We start from the raw sequence: 23,427 nt of genomic DNA on the forward strand, positions 1-23,427 counted from the left end.
GCTGGGATGAGGGCCGGCTGAGTTTTCTCTGGGCAGACAGGACCTGACCAGGTCCTCTAGGAAAGGAATCCCCCTTGGCGCCCCCAGCTCTGCGCAGACGCGGTGATTAGAAAACCCTCCTAGGAAGTACTCACGTAACCATCCAGTCCCCAGTTGTCGTTTTCAAAGTTGCTGACAAAAATATCCACTGGGCCTTTAATTTGAAAAGCTTTCAGAAGTAAGTGGGCCTCTTCCTTCTTGTAAACACCTAGGAAAGGATCAGGGGGTTATTCTTACAACATGGGGATGCTTATGAGTCAGTAATGCAGGCATTCGATCCATTTGACTTGGAATATGGTACAGAGATGATAATGTTTTAAATCACAGAGATTAATATTTTTATTTTTAAATTTTAGCTTCAGTACTTTTTCCCTAAAAATCACTTCTTATGAAAGTCCTTGTCTTATCTTTAAGTATTATCTATTTCACTCAATTCAACATCTTTACCCCACAGAAAGAACAAAAGTAATATTCATTCAGTTAATTAATTTTTTAAATCCAGCATTTTTTTTTTTTTTTTTTTTTTTTTTTGCGGTACGCGGGCTTCTCACTGTTGTGGCCTCTCCCGTTGTGGAGCACAGGCTCTGGACGTGCAGGCTCAGCAGCCATGGCTCACAGGCCTAGCCGCTCCATGGCATGTGGGATCTTCCCGGACCAGGGCACGAACCTGTGTCCCCTGCATCGGCAGGCGGACTCTCAACCACTGTGCCACCAGGGAAACCCTAAATCCAGCATTTTATTCATATTTTACTCACTTCTGAGGACAGGGGTATGTAGAAAAAAAAGAGACCATAACCTAGGAGATTAAACTACTGTGTATGAACTAAACAAGCTACAAAAATGTATTGCACAGCACAGGGAATATAGCCGATATTTTATAATAACTTTAAATGGAAATTCATCTATAAAAATCTTGAATCATGGGCTTCACGGTGGCACAGTGGTTAAGAATCCGCCTGCCAATGCAGGGGACATGGGTTCGAGCCCTGGTCCGGGAAGACCCCACATGCTGCAGAGCAACTAAGCCCGTGCGCCACAACTACTGAGTCTGCGCTCTAGAGCCTGCGAGCCACAACTACTGAGCCCATGTGCCACTACTACTGAAGCCCGCACGCCTAGAGCCCGTGCTCCGCAACAGGAGAAGCCACCGCAATGAGAAGCCCGTGCACCACAACGAAGAGTAGCCTCCGCTCGCCGCAACTAGAGAAAGCCCGCGCTCAGCAACAAAGACCCAATGCAGCCAAAAATAAATAAATAAATTTATTTAAAAAATATTGAATCACTAAAAAGTGACAATTGTGATAAAGACAACTATGTTGAAAACACACACGGGGAGTTAGTACAAAATTATCATAAAATTTCAACATGGGGAAAAAAATAAATATTTATAAATCAATATAAAAAAAGAGAGACCAAAACAATAACTCCAAATATAGCTACTTATACAGATGAATTGCACCTACTAAAATGAAATGAGCAGCAGGGTGGCCAAAGGGTGATGGACATACTTGTGGAGCCCGTGAGACCTTGGGCGTGAAGTGATTGACAGTCACACCTCTTAGCTACTCATGAGCTCCTCGGAATGACTGCTGAGTGGTATTGCCCAGGGGTGTCACGGTGTGGCAAGGGGGAGAATGTGTTTGCAGCTACGGCTAGTTCCCTACTCAGAGGAGGCGAAATAAGTAAAGAAACAAACAGATATTAAATAATAATAATGAACCCAAATGTCTTCTGTGTAGAGAGGCAGCAGGTTCAAGGGAAAAATCATTGTATTCGCTTCAGGGACTCCAGCAGTTCTTTCCCAGCAACTTCCATTAGACAAGTGAAACTCTAACATCACAAGAAGAGTCTCCACTGGCCCATCACACAGGATGGAAGGGGACCCACGGACAAGAAGGACCACCTATCATGTCCACCATCAGCAGCTCTGTGTTTCTGGCATCCAGTTTAACCTCTAAAACTCTGAACCCCACTTTATACTCTATCAGCAGAAATAAACTATGTATTAGGCAACTTTTACGGTGATGAAATGAGAGCACTCAGCAGACCACCAGGGCCCCAGCTGGCCCTCCGTGGACGTTAGTTTCCCTCCTTCCTCCACAACTCCTCCTCATGAGAACACGTGGCAGGTGGACTTATATCCACTTGGGACTCAGCCAGAACAACCCTTGATCCACTCGCTTTCCCAAATCCAAACCAGAGATTTCCCGACACTTATCCATGGACATCAGTTGCATCAAAACCACACTAGAGCCTTTTCTTTGGGAAAAAAAAAAATCCAAACTCCACGAAGAGAAATAATATCTGAAGGAGATGGGTGAGAGCCTAAGAAATCTGAATTTTACAAAGTCTCGGTTTGTTCTGACACAGGACTAGGCTTGAGCACCTGGTCTAACTCATTTATACATTCACAGGGTCAAGACGCAAAGCACTTTTGGGGCCCCTGGACCACAAATTCATAAATATGTACCTGTTTAAAAATCTTTGCGTGTGAATTATTTTTCTTTTCCTAAACCCAGAGTATGTGTACCATTTTTAGATGTTTTCCCATCCAAGGAAGCAGGAAAGTGAGGCGTGAGGGCTGGGGAGAAGTCCTGACCTGCCCTCACACTTCCTAGAGATGAATCCGTGTCTGTCTGGTAACTAGGGAGTGTGCGGGTACCATCAGGGGCCCCTTGGTGTTCAGAACCAGTGCTGGGGCTTGTGGACAACTCAGAGTCTGATCCCCTCAGGAGTCAGTCTATAGAAAAAGACACATGGTTGTCAGAAGTGAGATAACTGAAAAAACAAAACGCACTAGATTCAGTCATGAAGGTAATTCTGTGTCTTATTGGTTGAGAGCCTGGGCTCAAGATTCTAATCGCTGAGATTCTGATGGCAGAGCTCAAATCCTACTTCTGTCATATCCACTTAGCAAGGCCACTGAATTTCCCTGAGTGTCTCTCTTTTTTAATCAGCAAAAAAAAAAAAAAAAAAAGTGTTTAATAAGAATACACCACAAGGGCTTCCCTGGTGGCGCAGTGGTTGAGAATCTGCTTGCCAATGCAGGGGACACGGGTTCGAGCCCTGGTCTGGGAAGATCCCACATGCCGCGGAACAACTAGGCCCGTGAGCCACAACTACTGAGCCTGCGCGTCTGGAGCCTGTGCTCCGCAACAAGAGAGGCCGCGACAGTGAGAGGCCCGCGTACCGTGAGGAAGAGTGGCCCCCACTTGCCACAACTAGAGAAAGCCCTCGCACAGAAATGGAGACCCAACACAGCCATAAATAAATAAATTAATTAAAGACTCCTTTCCCTTGTACAATTCTCACCCTTAAAAAAAATTAAAAAAAGAATACACTACAAGATGGATGTAAGAACGAAAAGGACAGTGTGTATATAAAGCACTTAAAATAGTGAGTGTCTGGCATATAAATCAGAGCTATTGCTCTATTAACTGAGATACATCAATAAAAACTCACCAGGAGCAAATGAGTTAGAGAGAGAAAGAGAATAGCAAAAGAATGAATTCTGGAGACATGAATATCTGGACATAAATCTTACATCTTTGACTTAAGACGATCTGTGTGTCACCTTGAGCTCATTAATTCACTTTTCTGTACTGGTTTTGTAATCTTTAAAATGAGACAATAGTACCACCCTGTCCTGGTTACTGAGATGATCCAGTGAGATGCAGCAGATGCAAAGCCAAGGTAACGTTAACCAGCACTTAACGCGTGTTGGCGCCCTCTCTGCGAGAAGCAGGAGGGTCTGCCCGTGCTCACATCCAGGCTAGTGAAACCCCTTGGCACCTACCTGCCAACTTCAGCTCCCCCTGGGCGGCTTCAACGAAGGTTGCGTTCACCTTGCTGCTTGTTGCGTTGAACCAGTCAACAGTTAGGGTTGCAGGCTGTCTTTTCCCTAAATATTCGTAATATCCCTTCCACACTGAATGGATGAAAAATACGTCTGAAGGAACTGTGGGGGAGAAAAGGTGACTGTTAGCACCCACAGAAAAATTCCACTTGGATATCCTAATACACAGAAGGCATAACATTGTTCATTAAGACAGCACAGCAGTGACAGTGATGGAGACAAAGATGGTCTATCTGCGTGTCCCTGCACAGCAGGGGTGAAAATCACATGACCCGAGCAGGGAGCAGGGACAGTACTGTGAGATGCAAATACACATCTGTCACCTGGTCGGAAAAATCTTGTAGATGCCAGCACACACCTATTCTACCAGGTCTGGCAAGGCCAGAGTGCAGGGTGAATTGCGACTCCCGGTATTAGGTTAGATTGTATCAGGCTTAATAAATACATTAAACTGACCTGGAAAATCACTACTGATACTTCATTTAGTATCTAAGTCTACTTACTTTGGAAAGACTTAGGAGGCTCAGAAGAAGTGACAGCATCTGTCAGGAGCCTTCTGCCCTCAAAAAGCCTGCATTTCAAAGCACCACCATGACTGCACAGACCCAGCGTATGAAGACAAAGATGTTTTATTTCTTGAGGTCTTTATTGGCTTGAGTAGAGCCAATCTCTCATCTCTCTCTTCTACTCTTTAATCTCCTTATAAAAAATAGTCCAGTGTTGGTAAGAAAGCTAGATTAAATGATGTCAGATGGCATCTTTTAAGTTCAGAAACAAAAGGCAAAATGTCTTCTTAAAATATTACAAGTCATCTGGGACAGGAATTCTTGCCAAGATTATTGGGCTATTCTCTCTTTTCACTGGTTAGAAAAAAATTATTTTTCACATTTCTGCTAATAAATATGCAAAAAATCCTGATACTTTGACAATATTGATATAAAATTGTACAGGGTAATTGAGATAAATCTACATCAATGATGCCACTAAATTTCTATTTGCTTTTTGTCTCATGATGTGTGTAAACTGTTTAACTGGACAAGATCCACCATGAGTGGAATTGGTCAGAACACATTGTTGGACTTCCTAGGTAGAAAGAAAGATTCGTGTCTCCCTAAACATATTGTTTAGCAAATGCACTTATGGCAACACGTGAGGAGGACAAAGCATAGTGTCCCTTTTCTTTCCTGTCCCATTGGCCATTGCCCATCTTCCCAGACAGGCTGACCCTGTAAGACATCACCTAGTGACAGAAGAGTCGGAGAACAGATGTCATCACTTCCTATGGCTTTGATGGACCCAACTTCCTAATAATACTAATTATAAAAATTGAATAAGTTTGAAGCGGAGCTATGACACAGGCATCTGACAGAGTTGCTGACTGATCAGTGACACTGAACAGGTCTGCCCGTCGTCAGCAGCGTCACTGAGGCACAGTCTTAATCAGCAAAGCCCAAAATGCCTTGTCAGCCTTTTCTAAAATAAACAGCCTTTAAAACAACGTCAAGATTGTCTTCCCTAATCAGAACGCATACACTCAACTGGAGCTGTGAATGCACTTGTTTGGGCCTCGCACTTAGGTCCCTCTCGTTGGTGGATCTGAGTGGGTCGGCCTGGCTGGTCTGCCCAGTGGCTGGTCTGTGTCCCACTGTGACCATCGGGGACATGGAAGATGATCTTTTCGGGTCTCTGTCCTCTGACCTGTTGCTGGTGGTTTGCAGTGTGCTGTAACCACCGACAGGGGAGGTGCTACATGGTGCCTCCTAAACAAAGACCCCTGTTGAATCAGTACTTCCCTTCAGAGAGGGTAAGGCACGCTGACGGGGTGTCTGCAGCTTCAGAAAGAGCCTGCAGACTTTTCACGACCACCGCAGCAAACAGAACAGGACAAACACACCAGCACCACCAGCACCACCACCACTGACTGTGTCGTTTTATTGAAGAAAATGTTGCCTCTATAGAGCATTGATTTCTATATTTGATATGTATAAATAACATTTACATAGAATCCTCCAGAAGCTTTTTTTAAGGTAGATTTTATACTTCACGGTGTACATTGGATGGATTCCTTTAACTATGCTGGAACTTTTTGCCTCATCTAAGAATTAAATGCAAAACCCAGCACTGTGACTTAACTACAGCATTCCACATACTCTTTCCACCTTTGATCCTGAAACGGAGCTTTATGTCTGAGAAACAAGTGCGAAAACCTCAGTAAGGAAAACACCAGAAAAGGGACCTTATATATTTATAAATGTTTTCTGTTTCTGTTAAACTTTTTTTTAAAGTTTGACTTACATTATAATTTGGGGACACATGGTATTGTTTAAATATTCTCTAAATTTATAACATAGACACAATAGGCCAGGTGATTTGGAGTAATGAACATCTTCGTTAGGAAATAAAGCTGCATCTTTCCCATCTGCTATGGCATGCATTAAGCAAGGTACCACACACAACAAAAAGCGATAATTAACGTATTCGGAGGCAGAGGATGTCTGAATTACGGAGATACTTGGGGAAAAAAAATGGAGCCCCGCATTTGAATTGCTCGAATTCACAGCTGATGCTGTCATAAAGCGTCCTTCACTGTAGCTTCCGCATTTGGAGGAAAGAATCACAACCCTCTTTATAAGGCTCTCCATTATACCACATTCTGGGTCGATATCTGATGTCCATTTCTGCCTACAAAATGCCTAAGGCACCTTTTAATAAAACAGCGTGTGACAAGGACAAAGGTTTTCCTTTTAAGTATTGTTCCGTTAACAAGCCATAGTCATGAGAGAAAGAGGAATCTGTGTAGGCTTGGTGTTTTAAATAATTGAAACATTAACTTGTTCATCGACTAATGGCATCAGAAATTTGCATGTTAAAATTTGTTTCACTGCACAGAGTATAGTAGAGAACAAATCACTTTATTTGATTTAAATCTATAACTGTTCTGGTATACAAACCTGGAGTTTTAGTAACTGTTTCATTAACTTCTCTCACTCCTTTACCTACAAGTAAAAAGACAAATTATCACTTTCAAAAAACATTTATTTTCGAATAAGTTTGAAAAAATGTCAAATTGAAGCAATGTTCCTTTCTCCAGATTTCTTGAATGCACAAAATAGAATATCTTACACATATCCATTTTAAACCCTTATATTCACAGCAGAATATCCTTTGCTTTTGTGGGAAAACTGAGTTTGGTAGTGGAAATCAATCTGGATCTGACATGCGCATATCCATTTAGTGTGTTACAACAGAGAGCCTTGTAAATGAGGGTGTTTATACCCCTTCGTCACTCCTGTTGGGAATCTACTGCCCCCAACTGAAAGGTAATATACAAAATCACTACGACTTCATAACCCGTCTCAGGTTTCCAGGTCCCCAACCCAATCAGTGAACTCACAAGTTAACAGTCAATAGCATCAAAATATCTCCCTGCAGAATGTTTAACTTGGTCTATCAACTTAGATTTAACTCATAATCTCTTTGCTTTTATAGTTTTGTATCAAACTACAAATTATCACTTTTTTAAAGTGTGTATTTTGCTATTTCTGAGAGAGAGGGGCAAGGGAAACATAAGTGTCTTTATTCCTAACGTGAGAGCTACAGACAGGCTCCAGGAAACTAAAGCTAAGGGCACAGGCTTCATCACACTCCGTAATTTCTGTCTGTGCTGCTTGACTCGCTGCATGACTAAGCAGGGTTTGGTGGAGAACCTGAACGGTTAGCTGCCATCACATCTGACTCAGTTATTACTCTTATTTGTCAATACACAAGTTTGTGAGTTCATTAATGCATCATTTCCGTGTTATTGCTTTTGTAATTTTAAAAAGCAGAACCAATGTCAAGAACACATAAACTTACATTTCACCACCAAAGAGCTTGCAGTCTCAAAAATAAGACTTAATTTTATACATTCACCAATATTTGGTGATATTTGCCCATTTTCATTAAAGAATACATTTTCCAAAAATATACTGTATATTTTTCCTTTTAACTCAAAATGTGTTTCTCTTTGGCTTAAAATGTGATTTGCAAATAATGAAATCTGCGTATCTCCTTAGTCTGTGCCACTACTGTAGCCAACACTGACTACACACATGTTCGCACACACACAGCTCACACACATTAAGCATGGATTTGGTCGGGGTGACGGACATTGCTTCCAAGATGCTACTTCTTGTGGGTCTTAAACCTGGACACTAGCCTGATGGGCAACTGACACTCATCCTTGCTCTGCAGGGACCCACTTTCACATCTCACCAGTGACTTACTTTTACAGACAGGTGACTTCCCTGTCCATTTCATGTCCGCTTTACACGTCCTGTGCTCAGATCCACCCGCGAGGAAGAATCCCGGATGGCAGGTGTACACTAAGGTGTAACCGAAAGTGGGGAGGTCGATGGCCCTCACGTCCGCGTGGGCTGGCGTTTCAGGCTGGCGGCAGGCGTGAGCTGAAACGGGATTTAATCCATTAGTAGTCCACTGCAGCCTTAGCATATGTGTCTAAGGAAATACAGCAAAAAAATTGGAAATGGCTATGAAATCAGTTTACCATTTAAAACTGAGAATACAGGAGCTCTACATATCACCGACATTCTGGTCTCTGCAGCTTTCAGCACAACAAAGCCTTGGTGTTTGCCAGCTCGCGCGCTCTCTCTCTCTCTCTCTCTCTCCCTCTCTCTCCCTCTCTCTCTCTCCCTCTCCCTCTCTCTCCCTCTCTCTCTCTCTCTCTCCCCCTCTCTCTCTCTCTCCCTCTCTCTCTCCCCCTCTCTCTCTCTCCCCCTCTCTCTCTCCCCCTCTCTCTCTCTCCCTCCCTCTCCCTCTCTCTCTCTCTCCCCCCTCTCCCTCTCTCTCTCTCTCCCTCTCTCTCTCTCTCCCCCCTCTCCCTCTCTCTCTCCCCCTCTCTCCCTCTCTCTCTCCCTCTCTCTCTCTCTCCCCCTCTCCCTCTCTCTCCCTCTCTCTCTCTCTCTCCCCCTCCCTCTCCCGCTCCCTCTCCCGCTCCCTCTCCCTCTCCCTCTCTCCCTCTCTCTCTCTCTCTCCCCCCCTCCCCTCCCTCCCTCTGCTTGCCCTTCTCCTTCTCTCTCACTCCCTCTATCTATCCACCTATCTATCTATTGATATCTATCATTTATCTATCTCCTTCTCTACATATGTGTGTGTAATGTGTAGAAATTTAGAATAGAAATCATAGCTTTAAAATAAACACTTCTAAAAAATAAAACAAAATAAACACTTCTGACATACTATTAATATAAATAATATGTTAAATTTTACTAAAAGAGCAGTACTTTAAACTAAACACATACACATTAAAGTGTATTTTTAAATATGCTTTGATTTTTGTCCAACGGCAACTAGAAAATTTACTGCTCAGTTAAATGAATAATTACTTTTGTTCAAAATTCGATGTGTGTTTAGAAAATTAATTGAAATATAGATTCTTATTATCTTTAAAAATATCATTTATGAGTAAATAAGGTTGTAATGTTTAGATCTCAACTTATTCTTTATAAAGTGCACAATTATGTGTCAAATAAAGGACTTGGCCGATTATTATAAGTTTACATTATTAAAATCATGAATGCAATCATTTTAAGTATCCTAATATTTTGCACTTCAGCAAACTTTCAAGGTAATGAAGACCTATTCCACACACACATACACATATGTGTATATACATACATAGATGTGCACGTGTGTATCAATATAATATCTCTCTATATAATATCCCCATATATAATTTGAGTAGAGATTCAGAATAGAGATGATACCTTTGAAATAAATATACATCTGATAATACTGATATATAAGTACACAAAAATCACACCTTATATACTATTAGAAGATTTTTGTATAACATCGTACTTGTCTTTATGTCTAACCTAGTAAGAGATACTACGTGGCACTAAATTGGTAAAGGATGAAAAGTTGATAACTGATCATTCATACAACATTTCTCCTAATTCTCATGATTAAGTCACAGAATAAAATTTGGTCCTAAGTAACTATTTGAATGATCGATTCATATATAGACTCCGAAAGGAACACTTCAAACATTTCTATTAATATGCTGACGTATCACATGATCTCTAATAACCTGAGATGAACATACTAGGAGAACAATGGCACAAGTAGGTTTTCTCTCCGTGAATGTTAACTATGTTATCCACTGATCTTTGGTTTGGGGCAGTTTCTCAGACTTAAGTGCCTCGGTATCACCTGGAGGGCCTGGGAGCTACGGACTGGACCCCTCCCTCTTCTGCACTCCACCCTCCCCTGGCCCCCAGAGCCTCAGGTCCCGCGGGTCTGGATGGGATCTGGCTCAAGATTTGCATTTCAGCCGAACCCCAGGTGATGCTGCTGCTGGTTCCAGGGGATCAAACTTTGAGAAACAGGAGTTTAGGGAACTGAAAACAATCAAACAAACAAAAATAAGTTCCTCATTATTTCCCGGGCAGGTAAAACACTCCCCAGCTGCTGGAGAGTAGACAGGTCCCTGCCGACCTCGAGCAGGGGTCGCACTTACGGATGCACTCTGTCTGGATGCCGCTCCACGTCAGGTTCGCCAGGCAAGTTCGCGTCGTAGAACCTTGAACGTGGTAACCTTTTCTGCACCGGAAAAACACCATGCTTCCAACCTGCATGGGAAACCCAGTGAGGAACTGCTGAAACCAGGGGGGACCAAAACTTGGGTTTCTTATGGTGAGTCAGTGAGAACGACACACACGTGCAGTATATTCCAGTGTTCCGATATATTTGGCCCTACATGTCTATATGCCAGAAGATGTTACCTGAGCCTTCAAGGCCACATGTGAGTCCCAGTATAAAATGTGCTGGCTTTAACCTACGTCCTTGGCAGGGTGTACGAAGGCCATCAGGAAGGGGCCAGTGTGCATCAGGGCCAATCAAACGAGAACATTTTAAGTTTCAGGAAAAACAGGGAGAAGTGGCTGAAGAAAAAGGACTTTTATTCTAAATTATTCTAAATTATTAAAAGGACTTTTATTCTAAATTATTCTAAATTATTAAAAGGACTTTTATTCTAAATTAACAGGACTTTTATTCTAAATTAACAGAGTGCATATTTACCTCTGGCTTTCAAAGCCATCTGATCAGAGACCCCTGAAGTCACTCGATTACTTAAGATGGTTGAAACATTGTATTTCAAGCTTCATTACTTTCCATCTTTAGGTATTTCTCCAATATTCATGTTAATGTACTTTTTATTTAAAAAGTCAAATGAACATTGAAAATATTCAATATTGAGCATGCTAACCACTCTTAGAGTTATGAGAGATCATACAGAGAAGAGATACCATACAGGAACCCTAGACTATGGGGCCTGAACACATTTCCTTCTTCTGTTTTTGTCTCTAGAATTTAATACCATTCACCTATTCTATCAGGTCACCAAATGGGGTCTTTTTATTTGTAGCTCTTCAGTGGCAAGTCACCCTGCTTTGAGATTTGCTGTGTCAGTTCAGCAGACAAAAAATATAAAAATATGCCTGCTTTCAAATAGAAATTAATATAGCAGTTAATACTGTATAAATAAGATACATACAGTTATCTCAGTGTTGACAGTTCAAATAACAAGCAGAAATCCTCTCTGAATGGATTTTGTTTGGGCAAATGTAACTTGAATCAAATACGGTACATAAAAACATATGTTTAAGTATCAGTTTCCTTTCAACGTAGAGAAAAACATGGTGAAGTAAAAATGGAGAACCTCGTATCCTCTTGAGCTATTCTGTATTCCAAACTGTGGGGTACCGGGGTCCGGGCAGGTGTTGTGAGCAGGATCTGAAATTCACAATTAAAACAACAAGTTAGAGGACCAGGTATGGTTATTACCGGGACTCTAACACTTTTACTAACAGGTCTCATGAAATTCAGAAGATTGTGTTTTGTCAAATGTGCAAGATGTTTTGCACAAAAGTTTAAAATTAAATTGCTCTTTTTGCCTTTTTTTCAGATATTTTCTTTAGATATTAATTTTTAGTGCTTTAGCAGACTCTGAATTGCTCTGTATATTATTTTCTATATCATCAGAATAAGCACATTCTTTTCCATTCTCTGGTTTAATTTTTCTCTACTGATGTATTGGTTGGTTAATAGTATATTATCTTCAATAATTATCTATTATGATCATTTTTTAAGGATTTAATTAATTACCATCTCCTTTGGCCATATATTACATTACTCCAAATGTCCTGAATTAATTTTCTTCAAGATTTCAAAATGAGGCGTATACTTAATGCTTAGAAACAGAAGCATACAGTAGACCAACACTGATAATTTTCCAAAAAATGCAGTACTTCAGCCATCAGCGAGCACTTCAGCTTTACTACGGCTGCTCTCCACTGCTAGTGGGAAAACAAAATAGATAACTTCTTTTAAAAAGTATGTTTTCAAGAGAAACTAACATATCAGGGGAAGAAAAACATTTTTTTTAAGTTTTTCAGAAACAGCTACAGTAAAGCAATAGTTTAAACCAAGTGGCAGTAAACATTAACTAGAAAAGGCAGTGCTTAAATGAAATTATTTCTAACACTGTATTTTTTTTGGTTCCTGAATATGTATTTTTTCCTGAAAAAATCATTCATAAATTAATATACAAAAATGTACATACACATGAGTAAATAATGTAATGACAAAGGACTATTTTTTGTAAAAAGTGTTTCTTAAAACATCTTTAGATTTCAGTGCAAAAATGTACCCCTGGTACCTCTTAAGTGCCACAAGAGCAAACTCAAAAAACCGTATTAAGCAGATACGATTTAATTTCTTAGAAAACAACCAAGGATATAAATCATTAATTGCTTGCTACGCGTCTTGTGCTCAGGAGAGCTGGGCGAGCAGAATGACCCTGGCCATCACCTTGAGTCTGCAGGAGGAAAAGAGGCTCTGAGTGGAGAATGGAGGATTCAGGTCTCTGTACCGCTGATGGAGTGACTTTCGACCACTGTAATTTCTACCTGAACCCTTTCCATGAGACAGAGATTAGGTCTAAAAATGAGGGGTTAGGTCACATACAGAGTGTCTTCTGACTTGAAGTTTCATTTTCATGTTGGAAAGTCAACAGAGCACGAGTGTCCCTGCAGCCCTCTCTACCGTGGCCAGCGGTGCAGACAGTTTAGTGGGGGACAGGGGGACAGGAAAGCAAAGGCTCAGGTGTCCCTCTGGTGCCACAGCAATAGTGGCGCTTCTCTTCCCCCTAAAGAACGTGGCTGTTGGTTGAGATGGGCAGGAGATAGAGGGACTGGGGTAAGAGAACAGACTCTGGGAGCAATTTTTAAACGACTCGTAACATGAACTGCCAACTCAGTTGGCACGATTTAAGAGAGGCTGCCCATCAGTGTAGCTGATTAGCGCCTACGCAGAGCATTACCTATAAGAACGTTATCTATGTGCCCACAAATGGTCCAGTTTTAAAATGAAATGTCCTCATCCCCAAGCCCCTCAGGGCTGTCATGTCATCAGTACCGATGCAGGTGGGCTGTGTGCCACTCCACGTGCCATCCGCTTGGCAGACTCTCCGTGATGACCCCACCAGGATGAAGGGAGATCTGCACTGGAAGAAGACTTCAGATCTATAGGTGAAGCTTTTCCCACTGAGTCGTCCCTCAGCAGGCGTGCCCGGGTCTCCACAGAACACAGCTGTAGAAAACAACAGAGACGTCGGTTCGCATTCTGTGTCCCTGGATTAGCTTAACCTACTAAACTTGTTTAACTAGTTTCCATTAAATCTCTAGGTATCACTATTAAACCAACAAATGATGAAAAGAACAGAATCTGCCCTTGGGCAGTGGAGTCTCAAACTGGAATTTTTACCTATTGTAACGTGGCTATAAATCACGCAGGCTCTTTTCCTCAGACTGTAACCGAGGGTGTGCATGTTGGTGATTTGCAAATGAGACCGGGAGCCGGTTCTCCCAGAGGACTTACGCAGGCATTGGGGGACCTCTCCTTTCCACACGCCACGGCCTTCGCAGGAGAGGATGGCGGGGTGAGAGAGCTGGAAGCCCTGGGCGCAGCTGTAGCTCACCCTGGCGCCCCAGCGTAAATCTGATCCTTCCACTTTCCCATCCTGAACTGGAGGAGGTTGACCACACATGACAGCTGTTTCCAGAGAACACATGGGATTCAACATTCTAGAGTTTCCACCACAACCATAATGCACCAAAGACTAACATTTTCATTTTACCTGCGTTGCAAATGACATCTACAAAGGGCTGCATTTTTTAATAGAAGATTATTGAGAAAGTAAATCAAAATAATAAAACTTTTCTCCAATATTTCTTCATTAATTTAGATCAAGTCCATAAAAGCCAAGCAAAGTCAAGAGATATCACACTGTAAAAGCAAGTGTGGGATTAAACACAACAGTCTCAATATGTATAAGACCAAGAAAGAAAGAAAGACTGCTGTTCGATTTGTGTCTTTTTATGTTGTTTACCAGAGACAAATCCAGTCAGAACGTGGTCCCATGACATGAGTACAGACTTCTGAATTTATACATACAGATGGTAAGAATTTCTCCCTCTATCTGTATTTTTTTCTTTATATAAAGATAGCATATAATTTCCAAAAGACATAGTCTGTTGATCCATTTGCTGAAGAATTAAAAACCAGTGACTGCATGGTTGAAGAAGATTCTGTAAGAAACCACTTGCCAGGGTTTTATCACAGTCTAGGAGCTTCGGGCCAGAACACGGTTCTCACAAGTGACTCCCCAGCTGGTGCTGGCGTCCACCGTTCCCACTCTAGCCGTTATTCTAAGATGCCTTGTCTAAAAGCTTCCCTGAAGATCCAAGCGCTCCTAGACTTTTCACATTGGAGGAGGTTTGCCAGTGACAGTCCAGGCAGCAGGAGGCAGCAGGAAGGAAGACTCACCTATAATTCTCTCACCTGCAGTTTCTCATGGGCATTCGCACGCGAGAAAGACACACAGACCCAGAACCACTCATGCACAGCCGGAAGCTGGAAATGGGCCCTTCTCTTGCCATTCAACCTTCTCTCTGTCTATTCAGCAAATATTTCTGGAGAATCCCTATGTGAAGATTGGGGGCATGTGTCTCTAGACAGACGACATCAAGCGGCAAGGCCCCCAGGTGGGAGCGGTGACGAGTGACATGGTTCCACGGAGGGGAGGACGAGGGCGGCCAGCGGGAGAAGAGTTCAGGTGGAGAGACAGGTCTCTTCTGCAAGGGCCTGGCTGGCCAGGGAAGTATTATTAACGCAACAGAGGGACAGAGACCCACACAAACATGTGAAGTCCCAGGGACCTGACAATCTATGGACAAGTGCTATCGACAAGCTCACGTGGCCGCAACAGTCCCAACATGACTGTGTGAGCTTCACTACACATCCGTGTAACACCTGCTCCACAGCAGCATCGTATCAATAACTGCAGATGCAAAGACGGGCGGAAGACAGGGGCCCTCACCCTCCAGCGGGAGGAAACCAGGGCGCGCCCAGAACCGCCCAGGCCAGGAGGGTTGGAAACACCGCCGTCAGGGTGCGGAGGTCTCACCCGAGCCTCACAACAAGCTCTACACAAACTACCTGTCCTTCAGAGCCCTCTGAGCACGGCGCCTTCCTCGCTAGGGCTTCCTGCTGCTCCAGCTCTCCACTCACGGTTTTTATCTGTCTGCCGTCTAATGAAGAGTCGGGCACCCCTTTTTAATACCCTCCCCTCTCCCGTCCCCTCTGGCCCAGCTGACAAGAGCCCGCAGGCTCCCTCTGGTGTTGCTGCAGAGCCCTAACTGTGCAAATCCAGCCCCGGTACAGCTGTCCCCCCCTGCCCCCCTGCTTCCCTCAAGCCATGCAGACACCTTCCGCCCGCTCTGCTCTCCCTGGAAAGTCTGCTGTCCAAGTCGTAAATCTTTCCATACCATCTCCACACCATGTGGCATCGTTAGTCTCCGCATCCAAAGCCCACAGAACATCACGCACTGACAATCTCTGCCCCTCTTCTGCCTTATTTGATGACTGGCTTCTCTCTCTGACCTGACTCTACATCCCCATGGTAACAGTCCCTATCGTATCTGCCGCAGACTTAACACGGCCACGTTGGCCAAGAGAGCAAAGCTGGGGTTCACAGCACAGACTCCAGAGGGAGTGTGACTGCCAGTGAACCCTGATGTCTCCAAGCCCTGATCTGTGATCCTGAGCATTTACTAAAACCCTCTGTGAGTCAGTCTCCCGTCTGTAAAGCGGAGATTAAAGTATTAAGAAAATGAAGTGACTTAATATTTGCGAATGAGTTTACAAGAATGCCTGGCACATAGAAGGTCTACATAGAGGCTTGCAAAATGAAATAAAACGTAACACAATAAAGACTTCTATATGCGTGAGTAGAACCACAGACCTTTGCAGGTAGGTTTGCTGTGATCCCACGCACTGTCTTTGGTGCAGCGGATAGTGGAGGATGTGGCAGGCTCCATGGTGTAGCCGGGGTTACACTGGTAGCTGACCGTACTGTTGAAGGTGAAATCTGTCCCAAACTGGAGGCCATTTGCCGGCGTACCTGGATCTCCACAGCTTATAACTGGTAAGTGAAGAAAAAGAGTCGGAGAAACACATTATCATGAAATGACGTGTTCCTGGTTTCTATTGAAGTGACTCTCCTTAAGCTGCTATTCAGAGTGGTTAAGGCACGTGTTATTACAGCAATACCCCCCTCTCTCTGTTTGACAGTTTTACTGGCCGGCGGTCAGAAGGCTGCATGTTTGGAACCGCTCGTTTCTATCCCACTGGTGGTTGGCTGTGCAGGTGACAGCTGGCACCCATGTCCAGTCCTGGGTTAGGCGTGATGAGGGGTCACACCACAGAGTCAAGCACAGAGGCACAGGCTGAGAGCAGAGAACCAAGCACCTGTCCCGTTTCCCTCAGACTAACTGGTCTACAGAGAGAACAAACCTTGACTTTCTTGGACCTCAGTTTTACAATATCCAACCCAACCAGCCATGCAAAGCACTTTCAACCATATAAATAAGAAAGTGAAGAAAAATCTAAAAGTGTTTAATAATTGGCCATAATATCAAACATATGTATGATATGATATAATCCTGTTTTCTCTATGGATTAAAAAATCAGTACAACACTATAAAATCAATTTATTTTCTCTGTCAGGTAGATGTCACTGTGATGCCCTGGACCCACCAGGACAGCAGGCCACTCACGTGTGCAGTCGGGGGCTGTACCCGTCCAGGTCCCGTTGGCGGTGCAGTGCCGCGTGGTCAGCCCCGAGGTCCTGTAGCCGTCCCAGCAGGCGTAGACCACGGAGCTGGAGAACAGGACGCCGTCGCTGCTGACGATCATGCCGTGGGTGGGCGTCCCCGGGTTCCCACAGGACACGGCTGTGAGGGAACAAAACCGGGCCGTACAGAGAGACCCGTCACCACGTGAGGAACCTGAGAGGCCAAAGGCCATCGGGGTAGCAGACTGCTCATTTATTCCAAAAATCACAGGACACGTAACCATGGGAAACTTTTCCCACATATTTTACTCTAAGACTCATGCCATTCTCTTATGGATGAGTTACGAATGTGCAAAAGCTACATGTTTGCATCGTCTTTTCTAAAACGCATTACTTCCAAACAGATTAAAAGATGAGTTAAAGCACTGACAATTCAAAACCATGGTAGTCTGAGATTTAACATGTTTATAACAAACAGTAAAATTATCATGCTCTTTTAAAGAGTCTGTATGATACTAGTGACTCAGAATTGTCTCCCTCTTGCAATAGCTGAGTTAAAAAACCTGGGCAAATCAGGTCATATTTTACATCTCCAGGACAATTCATTTTAAAAAATAAGGGAGGCCTGAGAAATACGAATGACTACACTTAAACTGTTCTGTGAAACGGTCTCCTCAATGTTCCCCAGTCTACGGGCAGCTGCGTTAACCGGCTTCGGAATGGCTGCACCTTAAATCTCTCTCCAGACGACTGCAATGCCATGTACAGGCATGAAGACTTCAGCTCATGCTGGGCGGTGTAACAGATCTACACTCTGAGTATCTGTCATGTGTATTCCTTCGTCAGTGAACAAGGAAACTCAGCAGCTGCTGGGTGTGTATCAAGGTGAAGATTTTAATCCATAACAGGTTTTTTGCCTTTTTCAGTCAAACCCATTTACCATAAAGACGGTTATTTTTCCTCCTTAGCCTCCCACAATAATGCACAACAGGCAGACGTACAAAGAATGTGAATTTTAATAACCACAATGTATCATGAGTTCTTTTTCTGAGAATGACCAAAGTATTTGCAAATACTCTTGCCTATTTAATTGCTCCACTTTCAAATCTAGCCTTGAGAATAAAGACACACTCTTCCTAAAAATGTGAAAGAAAACAGATTGCAAAGTAAAAGCCACTATAATGGAAGTTTAGGGAATTCCCTATCATATTATGTTAAAAAATGCACATACTCTCAGGTTGGACTAGATCTTGTTTGACAAATAAAAAGCACACATGCTGGTGCTTCTATGCCTGTGCCCACGTAGGACATAACTTATCAATTATAACCCTCTTCCCTGATGAGTCTGGGTTTTGGACTTACAATCCCTTCGAACACAGATTGTTCAGTAGTTTCTTGGTTGGCATTTGAGATGAGATATAGTTATCAATCTTGAAGCAGAGGATATCTAACATTCTCTAAAGCTCAAAAGTTCTTTGATGGCTGTGACATAAATAAAAATTTCACATTGCAAAAATCCAAGCTGTTGGCCTATTCAAGACAATTCCTCATCCATTCAACAAATACTGATTCATCATTTCCTGTGCACAGTTACTGCACACATGTATGAGTGCAAGCCTGACAAAGCAAAGAATTATATTGATCTAATTCATAACAAAAGACACCTGGGTATATCATTATATTTTATTCTAATCATATCTGCTATTAAAATCTATGTAGCAATTTTCAAAAGTGATCTGTGAAGGACTAATGCTAAACTAAAGCAGGTCACTGTTGAAAACATATTCAACTTAATATATTGTCAGTGAAAGAATGTCCATCATAATAATGACATCCTAATGTTTATAAAGTTCCCTCAAATATTGTATCCTATAAAATCAAATTCATGGTTAACTTTTTTTTTCCTGACAGGGACACTTTCACTGATGGCTTTGCCTATGAAAATGAGGGTTAGAAAACAGAGTCAACATAGCTGTTTTTACATCAAGGTCTTAATGTTGTAAGACATACGGGGACTATATCACTAAAGCAAAACAAGAGATTAAATGTAGGGTCACTAAAAGGAAGACAAGATTTCTTTTAAAATTACAAGTTAAAATTTCTTTTAAAATACATCATTTTTAAAGTACATTTGGTTAATGTGATTCCTTTTGGTAAAAGATTATTTTCTTTTTTATCAATTTATAATAAAATAGCATTATACTTATTCCAGATGCACTTTATTGTTCATAGATATCAGTACCATTCACTTAGCATGCTGTATTAGGAAGATTGCTGTTAAATTGAGTCAAATAGTTATAGGTTTGACTCTCTGATCATACAAGTTAAGTAAATGTTAGTGATCAATTCAAGTTCTCAACATGTAGTGTCTTCACTGTAAAATGGGTATAAGAAAGATAATTGCTCCCTGTTGTTGTAAGATTACACATACCAAGTGTAAAACGCCTAGTAAACAATCTGGTAGATTAGTAGTAGTACTAGTATTGTTATTTTCATTATCATCATTTCAATCCCATTTTAGTCCATTACCTGAATAAAAGGTCAACTTTATCATAATCTCGTGGCAAAGAGGATTAAGAGTTGCCTAATGCAACTAACCCCAAAGATGTAGTTATATTTAAGCAACTTGGTAAGATATATCCATTTGAAAAGTAAGTCAATGAGCCTGTGATTAAAAGATGAGGTTGCTAACAAAAGAAAACATGGCTTAAAGTGATGAAAATATATTATAAATTTAAGTTCTTTGATGTTGAAGAATTTTTAAAACATTTTTCTTTTGTGATGCATGACTCCTCCTCTTTATAATTTATTGCAATATCCATCAGGAGCTCATGTTTTTAACAGATTCAGAGAAGGTAAATTATCAGGAGGGAGGTGACCTCGGTTAGGGGATTGAATATATAGGTCATGGCTAACCTTTGTGGCAATGAAAAAGTCACTGATAACCCCATTTTCTACAAAAAAGAATATGTGCCCCAAAGATACGGACCTACGATAACAAGGGAGAAAAAACATAAAGCAACAGATGCTCCAAAAAAGTTTTAAGACCTCTACATGTGGAGAGGGGGAGTGGGAAGGGGAGTTAGTCATATATCCTACCCATCATTTGTTGTTTTAGCGAGTGTAACACATACTATTAATTAATTATGCAGCTTCCCATGATAGCTGTACAATGCAATTTGGAAGTAGCCAGTTTTGTGGGGCATATCTGAGAAATATTTTTAGTATTGAAACATTTTAGTAACTCAACTTTCTGTATACAGATTTTAAGGTCCAAGTTTATAAGGATTTTATAGGAACCCTTTGAATTTCTGACTTTTGATAAACTAAATGCTATTTAAAGAGTACTTTGTATAGTCTAAGTACATCATGAAATGAAGTCCAATTAAGCTCCCCTAATCAAATAAATGAATTCCTTTATGTTTTGCTGGAATAAAGCTCATAGTGTCATATCCCAGCAACAAAGTGAGATTTGTATGGAAAACATTACTCACTCTCAACCACTTTAATTTTTTCACTTTTAAATTTGCAATAAAGTGCTTGAGATAAACCCAATATAGAATGTACAGTCTCAAGTAAATGACCATCCCTAATAGCACAGAATGTATCTAAGGGAGGTTTGTTGAGCCTTGGAAGCTATATTTCCCCACCAAATTTGGTTAACTTTTAACCAGTATTTTTTCAAATAATTTTCTGCACCATTCTCTCCTTCTCTTCTAGAACCCAATTACAAGTACATTAAACTGCTTGATATTATCCAAAAGGAAATTATCGTGCTGGGATTCTTCTTCTCCATCTTCTTTCCCTCTGTTTTTCAGATTGGATAATTTTCACTGACCTGTATGCAAGTTAACTGATCCTTCTGACATTTTTCATCTGCTAAGTTGATCCAGAAAACTTTTTATCAGATAATGTACTTTTCATTTCCAGAGTTTCCATTTGATTCTCTTTCATTATTTTCATTTCTCTGTTGAGATTCCCTGTTTCAATTCAATTTACTGTAAAGTCTTGAACATATTTTTAATAGCTTATTTAAATCCTTATTGTGTTTTTCAACATTTGGGTCATCTCAGGATCAGATTCTATCCCTATTGTTTGTTTAGTTGGTTGGTTGGTTGGTTGGTTGGTTGGACTGTGGGTCATATTGTCCTGGGTTGTGCCGATGCAGTAACTGTTTATCGTATGCTGGACATTGTGAATGAACTACTGCATGGAGCATGTCATTCCTTTAAAAGATGTTGGCTTTGCTCTGGTGGGCTTTTGAAGTAGTTATAGATCTTCTGGGTCTTGTCATCAGGTTTATTCTGTTAGCGGAGAGCTAGTTAGTCTGAGTCCTAACATGATTTGCTCTTAGTTCTAGCCTGTCCCCCTGATTTTAGGGAGTGGTACCTATTCACAATGTATGGGCTCTCTAGGCCTCCAAGAAGCATCCTGCGTGTACAGTGTCTCTCAGTACGGTATGACTTCTACTACCACAGGTCTGCTCTCCGCTAAGAAGGTCTGTGCATCACTGAGTCTCACGCGTGCTTGTCGGCCCAGCCCTCAGCTGAGCCACCTGTGAACACGCCTACAGAATTCTGGGGCCCTCCCATTGTCAGCTCCCTCTTCCTGGATTCCCGTTTCTGCAAATTCCATTTCAGTAACCTAAAACAATTTCTACCTCATCACCTCACCAAGTCACTGTACCACCTGGGTTCTGCTTCCCAGCTTCCCAGCAAGAAAAATGCACAGAGTGACAGAGGGGTTATGGAGCTCACCTTATTTATTTTCTCCTAAGGAACACAGTCACGCCCTGTCTGTTGTTTAATAACTCACGTAATTGTCTCATGTATTTTGTTGTTTTATAGTTGTTCTCAATAAGAAGGTGGGCCTACTATCGTTTAATATGTCATGGATTGACGTGGAAATCTTATTTAATTTTCATAATGTTCAAATACTTCTTGACCAAAAATTCACAGGTGTGGTATAGAGAAAAGGTTAGATGGGGTGTAATTGTAGATTACGAAGGTCATGTGTAACTTTGAGGTACTATATTATAGAACAGAAAACGAAATGTTCTGGTTTTGGTGAGAAAGACATGCTCTCATGCAAATTTTAACATTCAAATTTCTACAACAGGGGAGGGAACTGAGAGTGAGAAAAGTTCTACTAACTTATAGTCGCATACTGCAGTCAATAGAAATGGCATCACCCTGCAAATCACAGCTGCAGATGACATTTCCCCACAACTACTTAGTCATATTTGATTTAACTTCTTTAGGGCCTAATCTTAAGATTTACATTAACTTGATTGTCAAGAGGCAATTTGGAGTCAAACATTATCTTGGATTATCATGTATACTTATCTCTATAGAGAGAGAGATAGGTCTTTGACTATAATAACCAGGATAATCTCTGACTCTCAATGAGAGGATACACACACACGCATACATAGGATTGGCTTATTCATACATATCATTTTATATTGTGTAGACTACATATGATACAGTTAACTATGTAAAATATAGTCAGATTAGATACATGCATATTATAGTCTACTTATCTGTATAACACCTATAATCAAATGAGTGACAGTACAAGGAGAGTTGACATAGTAGGGAAAATAAAGATTAAGGGAACTTGATCTATATTTCTGGTGTTGATATTGTGTGAGTTTATTCAAGCTGATCAAATTCTATGGAAAGTGTTTCATACATGTAAAAATAGGTAATTAATTTGTGTAACTGTTTTAGACTTGAAAATTCAGTCACTGAGAAGTTTGTGTGCAAATGTTAAAGTCTTATCTGTCCGAATTCTAACTCAGTTATTTTCTAGACTCTGAACACACTCATGACATGTCAGCTTACCTGTGCTTAAGACAGGCATGGCCAAGACATGACATCGTGGCTATAAAGAGCTGTGGCATTTTACTGTTATTACTGGGGTTTCCCACCATTTCCTATCATGCCTCTTAAATAGTACAATAAAATAGACTCACTCCAAAATATTATACGGAAAGTAACCTGAGAATCTTTTGCAACACAGTGCTCTGAACAAGGACCACCAACAGCCTGGAAGGAACGTGTGAACAGAAGCCTCTTCCAGCCTGCAGGGAGCTCCCAGCAGCGACTCACTCTGCCCTACTCACAACTCCTTCGCCTCAGCTCTCACCACCAGCAGCCACAAAACACGGCAAAGTCACACAGAGAACGTCACCAGGAGAAGACAGACACCTCCTTTAGACCATGGACTTCCAAAGGGTGAGGACAGTGTCGTATGATCTTTTGAACAGTCAGGTACCTCCGTATAACCAGCTGTGCTTTTTGATGATTCTCTTATACGTTTGGGGAGTAAG

General features: G+C 41.6%; 1 protein-coding gene across 1 annotated transcript in view; it reads right to left on the minus strand.

Moving 5' to 3' along the window:
- The window catches only part of CSMD1 (CUB and Sushi multiple domains 1), a 1,741,289-nt gene that overhangs the window by 10,013 nt on the left and 1,707,849 nt on the right, over positions 1 to 23,427 (minus strand). Inside the window, exons 58-67 of the mRNA XM_060001344.1 lie at positions 17,077 to 17,253; positions 16,263 to 16,442; positions 13,838 to 14,011; positions 13,376 to 13,549; positions 11,619 to 11,692; positions 10,416 to 10,527; positions 8,161 to 8,340; positions 6,847 to 6,891; positions 3,836 to 3,997; positions 135 to 247 (exon numbers count right to left, since the gene is read on the minus strand). Coding sequence (XP_059857327.1) covers positions 135 to 247; positions 3,836 to 3,997; positions 6,847 to 6,891; positions 8,161 to 8,340; positions 10,416 to 10,527; positions 11,619 to 11,692; positions 13,376 to 13,549; positions 13,838 to 14,011; positions 16,263 to 16,442; positions 17,077 to 17,253 — 1,391 coding nt within the window. The remainder of the gene's footprint in view (positions 1 to 134; positions 248 to 3,835; positions 3,998 to 6,846; positions 6,892 to 8,160; positions 8,341 to 10,415; positions 10,528 to 11,618; positions 11,693 to 13,375; positions 13,550 to 13,837; positions 14,012 to 16,262; positions 16,443 to 17,076; positions 17,254 to 23,427) is intronic.

Source organism: Delphinus delphis, chromosome 21, assembly GCF_949987515.2.
Source record: "Delphinus delphis chromosome 21, mDelDel1.2, whole genome shotgun sequence".
NCBI lineage: Eukaryota > Metazoa > Chordata > Mammalia > Artiodactyla > Delphinidae > Delphinus > Delphinus delphis.